Source organism: Pyxicephalus adspersus, chromosome 5 (assembly GCF_032062135.1).
Source record: "Pyxicephalus adspersus chromosome 5, UCB_Pads_2.0, whole genome shotgun sequence".
In the NCBI taxonomy this organism is placed as follows: domain Eukaryota; kingdom Metazoa; phylum Chordata; class Amphibia; order Anura; family Pyxicephalidae; genus Pyxicephalus; species Pyxicephalus adspersus.
In genome coordinates this window covers 93,507,157-93,520,772 of record NC_092862.1, presented here as the reverse complement: position 1 = coordinate 93,520,772, position 13,616 = coordinate 93,507,157, and the positions used below count along the sequence as shown (strand labels likewise).

Below are 13,616 nucleotides of genomic sequence, written 5' to 3'. Positions count from 1 at the left end.
TTAGAGAGACACCGCACATAGGACCTCTGTTACCATTGCTAGCCTTAGAGAGACATCGCACATAGGACCTCTGTTACCATTGCTAGCCTTAGAGAAACACCGCACATAGGACCTCTGTTACCAAAGCTCTCCAAGTCTAGAGAATTGGAATATCACAGGTGATGTTTCCAATCCTGAACCAGATCCATTCTAGGTCTCCAATCTGCGAGAGCCTTAATAAATCAGGTCTCATCCACATCACCCCATTGGGGAAATAAATAGGGGGTTATAGTATAGGTGCCACCCACTGAATAACGTGCAAACTCTGGTTCTTTAGTAATGTAGTATTTCATCTCAGACAGTAAGCAAGAGGAACTTTCCCCAAAAGAACTAAACTATGAAAGAAAACCAGAGAGGTTTTATCCCTTCTCCACACTGTCCAGAAATTAAAAAAAAATATGGGTGGAATAGTAGTACTTATATATTAAAACATCACAAACAGGTAACATCAAAACAGATCAGAATGACAATTCTTTAAAAGTGGTGTTGAAAAAAAAGTATTTGTATGTAACATTGTGAAACAATTGTGGAAGGTGAAGAACACATGTCAATGATATACAGTATAAGAGTACAGCTTGGGTTATATCCCACTTCTCACATCTCATATCTTTAATATTAATATCATTAAATATAAATACAGAAGCACTTTCTCTGCTAAGGACTCTCTAACATGATATGATTTCCTATGAATTCTGAGCTTATTCTAGGATTTATTTATAGTGCACTGAGAGGCTGATGACAAAAGGCAGGCCTCTTCTGAATGGTTGGTTTCACCCAGACTGGAAATTGCTTACTGACATTTACAGAATGCAGGCAAAATATTAAATTTAAGGACACCATCTGTAAAACTAATATGTAAAAATGTGCAGATATTCTTTATTAAGAGAACATTTAAAATGTGTATATAGCAATAATTTAAATGAAAATACTTTTCATTTCATGAAATAATTGAATATATATTAACTCAGCAGCAGGTTTTGTTTAATGAAAATAATTTAAAAATTACACATATTACACAAATTACACATAATACACAATTTGCATACTGTAATTACAGTACTTTTCATAATAATTGTTTTTGTTTTATTTCCCTTTTTTACCCACACATCACCGCCGCCTTGTAATTCAATAATTCATACTGTATAAAACATTAGACCATAAAACCAAACGTCTTGATTATGTTGTTTGCTGGAGAAGATGGGGGTTGTACAGGTTGCAAGACTCCATAGGGCAGGTCCTTTGCCCTCAACCAGCTTTATTACACAATAACATATATTGGTACTTAACACCAAAGGACTCTAGTCCATTTTGTCTAAGTGCCAAAAACGTATTTGCTCATAGCATACAATATTATAAATGTATAGAGATACATCACCTAGTTTACTAAATGAGATGATCTTACGTTTTCAATCATCCAATCATGCACAAGCAAAAATCCAAGATCTTTTAGCCTTCTTTGCATGTTATTGGATATTTTTTGTAAAGTGAATTTTTATGCATTCACTAAGTTAAGTGAATGTTTCCTTTCAAGGTGATAATTCACTAAATCCCTTTAGTACATCAGCACCAACATATTACAATAACAGCACCAGTCATTTCTGTAAGCTCAAATACCTACTGAACATTTATCCTAGCACTTATATAGGTTTAGATATAAACAGTCCATTTCCATGAAATAGTATTGGTGGAAAGCTTGGCAATTTTTATGCCAAAGTGCCTTTTTTTTCCACCATGTGGCACAAAAACATACCCAACATAATCCTACTTTTAGTTGATATAAATTCCAAAAGCTGCATGAAAACACACTCTCCTCTCAATTCTATTTTGTTTTTATTTTTGCATTGGAACATGTCCCCCATGGCAGTACCCAGCTCACAACTCCTTTTCAACCATAGTTTGCCCATTAATCTTTACATTTCCAATTTGCTTATTAATCCTTATGCATTCTACTACATACACTGGAATAAAATGTGCACAGAAACTTAATGTTTAGAAAATCAGCATATCCCTTTAAGGATATGGCCAAACTCATAAGTTCCATTGATGTTTTCATGGAGAAGAGTAGTATTGCCATAATCAGTTTCTGGGAACCACTAATTGAGCATTGTCCCTTTCAGAATGTAAGATTATTACACATTTTTACCATTGTACCACGTTTTATAATTCTATATAAACCAGTTACAATATGAGATCAAACTGGATTGTGATAAACTAGAATTTGATTGCTTGTCATAGATTTTTAGAATTATGCTCATCCTGGTTGTTTTGTAACAACAACAATGTAAAGAGAGTGCTTCAGAAGGTCCATGTGGGATAAAAATACTTCAATAAAGCAAAAATCAAAACATAAGTGCAAATGAAATGACCATTGGTACATATGTAGTTTAGCATAAAAAGTATGTGACTCAACGGCCTCATCGTAGCCCAGAGACATCCACATCTCTTAGGCTACACTGTTCAGAACTTCCAAATATCTAACTCCGTCCAACTCATTAAGTAGTACCTTTCCTGGAATATCAATATATACTTCAATTTGGCTAATAGTTTAGAAAGGAGCTAATTAGGAGAGTTCAGGCTTAATAATGAAACCAGTGCTGATGTTATAATCATGCCAAGTTTAAGTTTTCCAGGATAGCTTGTTCTTATTTACTTTGACTGTTACTTTGCAATATTTTTGGAACTATTTATATTTCTGAGCACTTTAAATTCAAATGAACCAAATTACTGTTATTACTGCTGTATCATCAGCATGAAAGTTTGTAATGAAAATACCAATCAAATGAAAAGCATGTTGCAAATCTATGTAAAAGGATTAAATTATAGATGCAGTTCCAAGGCAATGTTTTAGAAATCAATCAAATTAATCACAGTCAATTTCCATACACTTAGAGATGTACTGCTGTGTATCTGTGTGTGTACATACACATGTGTGTAGTCCATATTTCTGCATTAGCTTTATGTCAAAATCAATTCAACTTTACCTGTGTCTGTGTCTTAATTGCCACTAAAAAAGTGACAAGTGGAGTCTATCTTATTGGTTGCTGTGGCCAGCATGGATTTTTTTTTTATATTTCTTTTTGAATCTAAAAAAGGGGCATTCATGACCATGCATCGGTAGCTACATAAAACATTGTCCTTTGAGTATCTTCTTTAAGGTAACAGAACAAAGCAGCATTTCCAATATCTAAATAGCACTTTATTTGTAAGGGCAGCCTACAAGTGACAATGCCAGTGGACAGACTTTTGCCCTAACATCGTTAGCCATATCTACACCTGCTTCACCTGCTGACACCTGCTGAAGAGATACAATTTAAACATTGTATGTGCTACCTTCTGTTACCTTGCAGTATTGTGTAAAAAGCAGTATTAGACTGGTAGTGTGGAGTCAGGGCTGGATTTGTCACAAGGCCACCTTGGCTGTAGCGAAAGGTGCCATGACCAACAAGGAAAGAAAATACAACTTATCTAGGTAGAACTGGAACCTGCTGTGGCTGGATGGCCAGTTGTAAAGTAACAGGAAGCACAAAATGTGATTATACTATCCAGAGATCTGTGCAGACAGACGCATGTATTTAAGGTATCACTTTTATTTCTCCATTTTCCCCTCTCTCTCTCTACTCTGTCTTCTCTACCCCCTCCCTCCCTCTCTATGTTCCCTCATTCTCTCTCTCCTCTTCCCTCATTCCCTCTCTCTCCTTTCTCTATCTCTATCTCAATCTCAGTCACTTTTTCTTCCTCTTCCCCCAGTCCCTTCTCTACCTCCAGCTCTCTCTCTTCTGCATCTTTCTTTCCCTCTTCTCCCTTTTCACCCTCTTACTCTCCCTCTCTCTTTCTCAATCTCTGTCTCTTTCTCCTTTTTCCCTTGCTTTCTCCGATTCACAATCCCCCTCCTATTCTCTCCCTTCCCTCTCTATCTCCCCTCTTCATCCATCTGTCCTCTCCCGTTCCCTCCCTCTCCCGTCTGCCTTCTCTCTCTCTCTCTCTCTCCTGTCCCTCTGTTTGTCCCTCTCTCTTTTCCTCCCTTTCCCTCCCTCTCTGCTTTTATCTAACTCCACTATTCCTCCTATAACTGTTTCTTTATATTTCACTTTCCCCTCTCCCCATTTTCTTTTGTTCATGCGGAACAATTTCCATGGTGTGTTTTGTGTATGTAGCTTAATAGTTGTTATTGGTTGGAGAAAAGCGAGGGCAGCACAAGCTAGCTGGCCTAGGGGAGCAAAAAGTATTAACCTAGCCATGGGTGGTGTGATTTTCTGAGTTCAGTCTACTACTGTATGTTTAATGTCACATAAAATTCTCAAAGTTTTTAATTTACAAATACAAATTTTATAAATACTATAAAAGAAAGGTGAGGATTTCATGAATGAGAGCCAGGGTAGAACATGTGTTTTGCCTTGCAGGCAGTGATGTAATTGAAGCCATTTTTAAAAACTATATATGACAAAGACTATGGCAATGATCAAACAGTGATATTTCAATAGCATTGTATATCTGTTTCTAGAAGGTCTGAGTTTTTAGAGTACCTATACAAACAAACAGTATTGTTAGTTTGCTGTTAACAAACAGTTTGCTGTTCCTAACTATACTCTCTTTCAAAAGGACAAAGTGAAATGAAAATGTGATGGTGTCTGTATGAGAAGTGATTTCAAAGAGAATGTGAGAAGATCTCATTGGTGGAAGTTTGATGATATTAATAATATTACATAATATTTATTTAGCACTGACATATACACAGCGCTTTACAAAGTCCATAGACATGTCACTAGCTGTCCCTCAAAGGGGCTCACAATCTAATATCCCCACCTCTGTTTTAATACAGTCAAGGAAAATTTTAGGGGGAAGCCAATTAACCTAACTGCATGGTTTTGGAATGAGAGAAGAAAACTGCAGTACCCAGAGGAAACCCATGCAAGCACGAGGAGAACCTGCAGATCATGTCCTGGCCGAGATTTGAACCTGGAACACTGTGCTGAAAAGGCTGGAGTACTAACCTCTGAGCTACTGTGCTGCCCTGATGTTGGGACATTATGGGTGGAGTTACATATGGGGATGCATAATATACAGTTAATTATTAAAGTTTGATATAGGTCCCTCAATGCTAAAGAAGAGGTAGAGAATCAGCTATTTACACATTTATTTATTTACACACATTTAGATAGAAAGGGTTGCACAGACTGGTACAGTGGTAGTAATTTTAAGTACCCTGACATCGACAAGACACTTTCATTATATAGTTTATAGAAGCCAAAACTTAAAAACATACACTGCCGTACCTAGGTTTTTCAAACAATGCAGAGCTTATAAAAAATGTATAAAAACAGGAAAGGTAAAAAAAATAAATTTTTCCACTGCTAAAAGGAGCACTCCATGACATGGACTGGGAGTGAATAATGTCCTCAAAGAACACAGAACAGAAATGGGAATGTGTAGTCAGCCGTATACAATTACACTGCTAAATATATTTCCATGGGCAAAAAGTTTAAGGCCCTGATTTATTAAAGTTCTCCAAGGCTGGAGAGAATACACTTTCAACAGTGAAGCTGGGTGATCCAGCAAATCTGGAATGGATCTGGTCCAGGATTGAAAACATTTGCTAACAAAAGCTTGACTTTTAGGAAATCCATTCCAGGTTTGCTGGATTACCCAGCTTCACTGACAAAAGTGTATTCTCTCCAGCCTTGGAGAACTTTAATAAATCAGGGCCTAAGAGTCAAAATGTAAAATCTATGTGGCTCATGGCTATTATTAAAAAATTATAAAGATAAGAAACAGAAATTTTAAAAGTATAAAAATGAAGAATCACCTTCATCATTTCAAAATTATAAATAAACATAACAAAAGATGTAAAAGTGAAATCAAGATTACAAAACTTCAAAACAAAAGAATGAAAAAAAATAAATAAAACAAACCCCATTTTTTAAAAATAAATTAATAGCAAAAAGATCATATCTAAGCATGTAATCTCCTTACAAGATGACTCCAGGTTGGTGACTCGGGAAAAAGAAAAGGCAGATCAAAATTGATATAACTGAGCAAGAAAGGGGAAAACGTAGGTATTCTGTTTATCAACTTCTTCCAAGCCTAAATATTTATAAACAAAAAAAATGGGGAAAGAAGGAAAGACAGCTTTTTATGGCAAAATGATTACATTAGTTCAGGTGTCATGTTGTATAATCACACACTTTTAAACTAAATTTAATTTAACATATGTACAAGAAAACAAAAATCAATATACTTGGTCAAGATACTGTATACAAAATATTACATTGTACAGTATTTTCTGGGGTTAAGTCCAGACGTGTTTCGCCTTTTAGGAACGAGACATAACCCTACTGAAAATACTGTACAATCCAATATTTTGTATACCTTGACCAAGTATGGATTTTTAATCTGTGAATATACAACATGGCAAGTAAACTAATGTAATTATTTTGCCATAAGAGGTTGTCTTTCCTTCTTTTCCCACAGGTTGAGTTAGATAAAGAACCACATAGTAGAGTTTTTGGTAGAAAATATTATTATAAGTGATAGCATGGATTCAAGAAACACAGACATTGCCATACAAATCAATTCTCTTTTTATGAGGAAATTAGTAAACAGTTAGACAATGGAGTAGCAGTTGATATTGCATACTTGCACTTTGCAAAAGCATTTGACACAGTACACCACAGACGGTTAGTGTAAATTAAGGTCTATAGATTTAGAAAATGTAATCTGTAAATATATGGAGAATGGACCTAAAGATTGCATAAGTAGAGCAGTGATTAATGATTCATACTTTGAATGGTCTAAGGTTATTAGTGGTGTACCACAGGGTTCAGTGTTGAGACCATTACTGTATACCATATTTATTCATCATTTTGAGATTAAAAGTACCATTCCTGTTTTTGCAGATGACACCAAACTATGTAATGGAATAAAGTCCCTCTTAAGATCTTTCTAACCTACAGGCAGACCTAGATGCACTGTTTATTTGGGCAGCCAAGTAGCAAAGGACTTTAATTCTGATAAATGTAAAGTTACCCACTAGGTGGCTAGCATGCATGCTTCATACAATCTATGGGGAGCCCATTTGGGGAAGTCAAAACTGGAGAAAGATATTGGTGTTTTGGTATATCATTGACTTAACAGCATACAATGCCAAGCCTACATTTCTAAACCAAGCAAAGTACTTTCTTAAGAGAGGAAAGGACTGCAGAGATCAAGACATAATCCTTCTTCTTACAAAGTGTTATTCAGACCTCATCTGGAATACGCAGTGCAGTCGTGGGCACTAATTCACAAAAAAGATATTGTGGAACTGGCGAGTGTGTAGAGAAGGAGAACTAAAATAATAAAAGGAATGGAGGGACTCAGCCAAGAGAAGGATTGGCTGAACTGAATATATTCGCCCTTAAGAAGAGGCGTTTTAAGGTGGATATGATCACTCTATTTAAATATATGGTCCTTATACAGAACTTGTGTCAAAGTTATTCATTTTAGGGTCATTGCAAAGGACATTCTTTGCATTTGAAAGTTTAATTTCCACATACGGAATGGATTGCTCACAATGAGGTGTGTGAAAATGTGGAATAATCTCCCTCACGAAGTAGTTTTAGTACGTTCTACAGATTGTTTTTGGATAAAGCTGCATGCTTTTCTAGAAGCACTGAATATCACTGGGTAAAAAAGTTTAAAAGAAATGACATCAGCTATTGTTATTCCAGGGAACATCTGAATGCTTTAAGGAATTTGGGAGGACTTTTTTCCCTGTTAGAGTAAATTTAACCATGCTTTATAAGAGTTTTTTGCTTTCTTTCTAGAATATGCAGGTTTGTAGTATGTTTATTTATATCCCCAGTTGAACTCGGTGGACTTGGTGTCTTTTTTCTACCAGGCTAAATATGTAACTGTATGATGTAACTGAGAGTGAGTTCTGGAGATGCAGCAAACTATTAATAAATGCATTATTAAGAAATGGAAGGAATAGAGTACAACTTTGAATCTACCCAAACATGGTCAAGGTAGACAAATAAACAATGGTAACTCTAAAAGAGCTGCAGAGATTTAGTGTAAGGAACTTACCCGCCCTGCGAGCCCGCGGTGTCCCTGGGGTTCCCAGCCACAGTAGCAGGCAACCTCGGATTGTTACTGACCTGCATTTGCCTTATCCTTCTGTACCTTGCTTGATTGAAATTAACCCTTGCTGTGCTGTGCTGTTTTGAATAAACCTGATTCAAGGATATCTGGAGTTGGTTGTGGTTTGTGTGCCCAGGCGCATTACATTTACATTTGAGATGCAAGAAACTGCAAGTACAACTACAACTTGAATGCTGCAGGAAACTAAAATGTATTAAGAAAACTTCATTCATGTGAAAACTACATAAAAGCCCATTTTAAGCTTACCCAAGCACATAGGAGATAAGGCCCTTGGAGAAGCCAATGTGCAAACATGGCCAGAGCACTAAAGATCTGCCATCAGGATGTAAACAAAGAATGGAGGCTTAGGGCACAATTACGAAGTAAGTATGTATGTGAGGAAGGTGGGCAAATTTAGCTTAAGGATGGGATGCAAAGTGACTAAGTGTAAATTTTTTTCTTTTTTTTTTAATTTGAGCTTAAGTTTTAATCTGACCATTTTTTCTATATGTAGAAAAAATGGTCAGATTAAAACCATACTGTAGAAAAATATGTTTTCTACAGTATGGAAGAACCTTTTCTTATAACTAAGGGATGTATTTTATCCTGCATAATAACAAAACATAATTAAATCATCAATCAAAATAATAAACACTTTGTTCAGTTTAACAGTCTTATAAATCATGTCTTTTCATTTATTTAATTCACTCACAGTTAGTTATCCATTTATTTAACAATTGCATTGTTCATATGGATAATGCAATCCACAGCAGCACAAAGCTATTACTCAGTTTAATTATATAGTTTTACTGGAAGGAAGAGCATTGTGTGATCATCTGAGATAATAAAGTCACATTAACCAAATTCCTAGAAAACTACATAGCATAGCATAAATTATTATATTCCAGGCTGCCTTTGTGTTTTTCAGTATTTCACTTTCAGTTAATTTTTGTAAATGAGCCTCTTTCAAAAAAGACACATAGAAATTTTTAGACATGTTGATATTTCATAGCAGCTACCATATTCTGATGCCTCCTAGATTGTTCTTACGTTGACTGATTGTTTGCAGGTGATATATGAAATTCCAGTAATATCAATGAAGGATTGACAGTCAATATGAAGAATTTTAGGGAGAGCTTTAAATTTGACCAGGGTCCATTTATTTTGTTTTTCTTTTTTTAGTGAACAAATTAAAGCTAAGATTTACGTATGGCTGTTCAAAAAAACAACATTTTGTAGATAAACCCATGATGGCCCGTGTTGGTTGTATGTGGAACAAAACATTGAGATTGTACATTGCAAGTTTCTACTCGGATCTGTAGGGCATCTTAGCACTAAATGCTAATGTATTAATAATATTGCTTCATCCTATGAAGGAATTGCAACTATACCAACCATCAGAATCACGTTTGCATTTCTGTAAGATCTTCCCTTCTACTTTTATTAAAAACATGCAATGAGCTTAAAACTAGGCATGTGCAATATGTGGTAGTAGGACATAAGTGTGATCTGAATACCTGAAGATGGATTTCTTCTGTAAATTCATATGCAGGCTGATTGGTAAAGTCAGGAGCTAAAGCCTAGGGTTAAAAACCAGGAGCCAAGAGCTAATTTTCATACACCATCCAAGCTAAAAGCTTTGCTTTGCACTTGAAACTTTTCTATTCTCCACCTTGGTCTACCTCATTTCACTAGCCCATCTAGGATGTCTTTCCCTCCTTTGGAACTCTCTTCCTCATATTATCCTTCATGCTTTGAAATCTTAAAGCACATCCTCACAATGCACCTCGTTACAATGCATTGTTGTTAAAAGACTTGATGCCTCCTCTTCTAAAGTTTCCAACACCCTACCTCATTTATTCACCTCACTGCTCTCTAGATCAGTGTGTTGACCTTTTTAATATGGGGGAACCCCTTGAGATAACTTTCAGGTCTTCGAGGAACACCTGCTATAATTACTAAATCCATGGCTCACAGTATATTAGCGTGATGGCCTTTGGGAAGAATGCCAATCTTACAGATAGATAAAAAGATCATTGATATCTGTTAAACTGACTTGAAAGTAACAAACTGCTCATTGCTTGAGGAACCCCTAACAACCTCTGGGGAGCAAATTAACTGCATATATAGGTAGAAACTGGAGTACCTGGAGGAAACCCACACAAAGAGAATATGCAAACTCCTTACTCTATATAGTGCCCTACACTAGAAAAAAACAATAATAGTTGTACATGGCAACATGTAGAATCTTGATTCCATAGATTCTACATTTGTATGACTGATTGAAACAGATGAGCAGATCCCTTACAGGAATGAACAAAGAGTTACAAGCTTTGATAAAACTGTTTACTGGATACTGGTAACAGAAACATGTTAATCAGTCATTGTATTACCTTGTTTGGATGTGAAAGTTGTTTGTGGTGCCTGTGTGTTCATAATCATGGACAGCTGCAGCAAAAATCATTGCAAATATTTCCAGTTCTGTAAGCCAGTGCTAGACAAATGAAAGAAGAGTGGTGTAATTATTCATCAAAGTACTCACTTACTATCTGTTCTTTTTTATCTACTTTACTATGCATTAGAATTAAAGTGCTACTTACACACTTAAAATGCAATGTACTACTTAGAAAAATGAAACATAACACAGAATGGCAACTACATCAGTTGGCCTAAATATATTAAAGCAACTTTCTATTTTTAATTAATGAAGGCATGGATGACAGAAATGTGTACAAGTGATCATCTTGGTAAAGGCAGGGCATACTTATCACAGTGAAACAAGTTTTTTTGGTCATCTGTGTCCTACCTTTTTGTTGTACAAAAGGTGCAAGAATAACTGAAAATATCTCTCCAAAGTGAATGTGAATTCCTTCCTAGACAACGTTTACCAGAAAAAGTGATGCCACTAAAAGTTCTCTCTTACATTCCGGTTAAGAATACTGCTTAAAATTATAGTATAAAATATGTAGTCTCCCACTTTGACACCCAGTCCCAATGGTTAACAAGTCAAACAAAGAGTAAATCACTTTACAGAACTGTCTTTAGGTTAGGCTAGGTTCTCACTTGCGGTGAGGTTGCGGTGCATTTATAGCTTACTCATGCCAAGAACTAATGCCTCTTGGGAGACCCAACATGGTACCATCTCCCTGCAGCAGCTCACTAATGTATGAATAGGGGCAGCAGTGAGCGGTTGTTTAAGAACCAACAAGTGTTAAATTGGCTGACAAGGTGCCAGCTGTGTGAGCTGCACAAGATTCAGAGGTCTGAACCTGCCTTTAAGAAACTAAAAAAAGAAATGCCTAATTACGGCTAACACTTCCTAAACAACTAAAGGAACATTTTTTTATTATTTTGGAAAAAAAATTTAAACCTTCTGACTAAACAGTAACTGTTGAGGCACCCTCAACAGTATACTAGGCTTTCTAAGGCTTTATAAGAACAGCTTGACCTGCACATAAATTATATAAAGAGATATAAAAGCCTAGAAAAAAACAAGAAAAGGAATTCAAATTTATCTATTATTACAGGTAACAGGATTGTTTTAAAATTGTAAATTTGAGATTTCTGCTAACAGATTGAGGTCTGACAACTGCTTGCCACAAACTGTGAAAACAAGTCCCATCTCTTCACAAAGACCACATGGTTTCCACTGTGTTAGATATTTTACTATACATTAAAGGTAATCATTTGTTTTTAATTCTAGATGCACAGTAGGCTTTTTTATTCTAGCTCTAAAAGTTTAGGTCAGACACAGATAATATACAACCAGTTTTGAAATTCTTATCTTCCACTGAATCATGTAGCGGTAAAATAGAAGCAGTGATATAATTATCTTGTAAAAAGATAAATGTGGTAATCATTCAATCAATCATTCAGATTATGCATTTGGAAAAGACAATAATTGACACAAGGGTTACTTTAACCTCATAATCACACAGGGCCTAACCTGCCCCAATAATGGAGTGCCTTAAAGGTAATTAACTTCTATCCTTATTTTAAATTTGAAAAGGTACTAGACCTGTCCAGCTAGTAAAGTTGAGCACTGGAGTATTTTGTATTTCACTGTGGCCTGTTCTAACAACTAGGTTTCTCTACAGTAATAGATAGTAAAAAAAATAATACAACATTGTGTTGATACCGGGTGAACCTCTGTAACCTTATTACAACGCATTGTGTTGCAGCTAAAGTAATAGACAGTAAAAAAAATAATACAACATTGTGTTGATACCGGGTGAACCTCTGTAACCTTATTACAACGCATTGTGTTGCAGCTAAAGTCATAACTGCACAATGAGCTCCTAAGTTATGAAGTCACTGTATATTAACGCCACATATTTTGGTAATTTGATTAAATTTTGTTTACACTGTTCATTTTGTAGGTTGTTTAAGAACACCATTTACCAACAATTTTTGCAGCCAAGTCATTTAGGTTCACTAACTTTTTACTGGGTTCTATTGTTTATTAATATTGTTTATATTGTCTACCTAAATGTTGTTAAATTACTATTATTGTATTAAACTCAAAAAGAAAATTAGTAAATTAGTAAATAGCAAAACTATTTATAAAGTAGTGTTTATGTGTACTTTTTAAAAATGATTGTAGTGTTTAAGATGGATCTTTAGAATCAGACATGCACCCAAGCTGGACCTCACATAAAGAACAAGCACTTCCATTTTTGACAGCAGGAACCAGTGAACAATAGTGTAAACCCCCATTTCATTGTTGAGCTGCAGTGGGAAAGATTCAGGAAGTTTGAAGAAGATACTTCTACAAATTGTTCTTTGTTCTCCATAGGGATGATATTCAGGGAATAGTGGTAATATTGTTGGGTGCAAAGATATGTTCACCTGTACATTTTTTTTGTTTTGGCTGTCTGTATCATAGCTGGTACCAACTATGCTCTCTCTCACCCTTTTAGGATTGAGTTTACCTTTAACAAACCTATAAAACACACCCTCATCTTTCTTGCCTAACCATCTTCCTCATCACTAATTAGCTATTAGCCATTATAGATATATATAAATATATATCACAAAAGAAAAACAAATATTAAAAGGAGTAACTTACTGATGAATGGATGGATTCTGAGCTTGTGTTTTGATTGTATTCAGCAGATGTTATGTGCAATGATCCATAAATGTTTAGCTGGAAAGTCTATACAACTGATTTGTTGAGAATTTTTAAAATCTTTTATATCATGGGGAGCCCCTACAAAAAACTTTGAGATCTTTAGGGAACACTACTCTAATTACTATATTTAGTATATTATTGGTATATTAGTCCATCCTTAATCAGAACCCAAAGCACTTCTATTTAAACAACAGGCAAGGTCACGTTGGGACCCTGGTCACGTGCCCAAATTATAAGTGCATGGGAATTAATCCAGGGAATTCCATCATCATCATCATCATCATCCTTCTCTACTAACACCACTGCTGAATGAATTCACCATCTTCAT

General features: G+C 35.5%; 1 protein-coding gene across 5 annotated transcripts in view; it reads right to left on the bottom strand.

Moving 5' to 3' along the window:
- PDE1C (phosphodiesterase 1C) overlaps positions 1 to 13,616 on the bottom strand; it is a 435,454-nt gene that overhangs the window by 51,510 nt on the left and 370,328 nt on the right. For all 5 annotated transcript variants that reach the window (XM_072412144.1, XM_072412147.1, XM_072412145.1 and 2 more), the window contains one exon: positions 10,551 to 10,651. In XM_072412144.1, the coding sequence (XP_072268245.1) occupies positions 10,551 to 10,651 (101 nt within the window). The remainder of the gene's footprint in view (positions 1 to 10,550; positions 10,652 to 13,616) is intronic.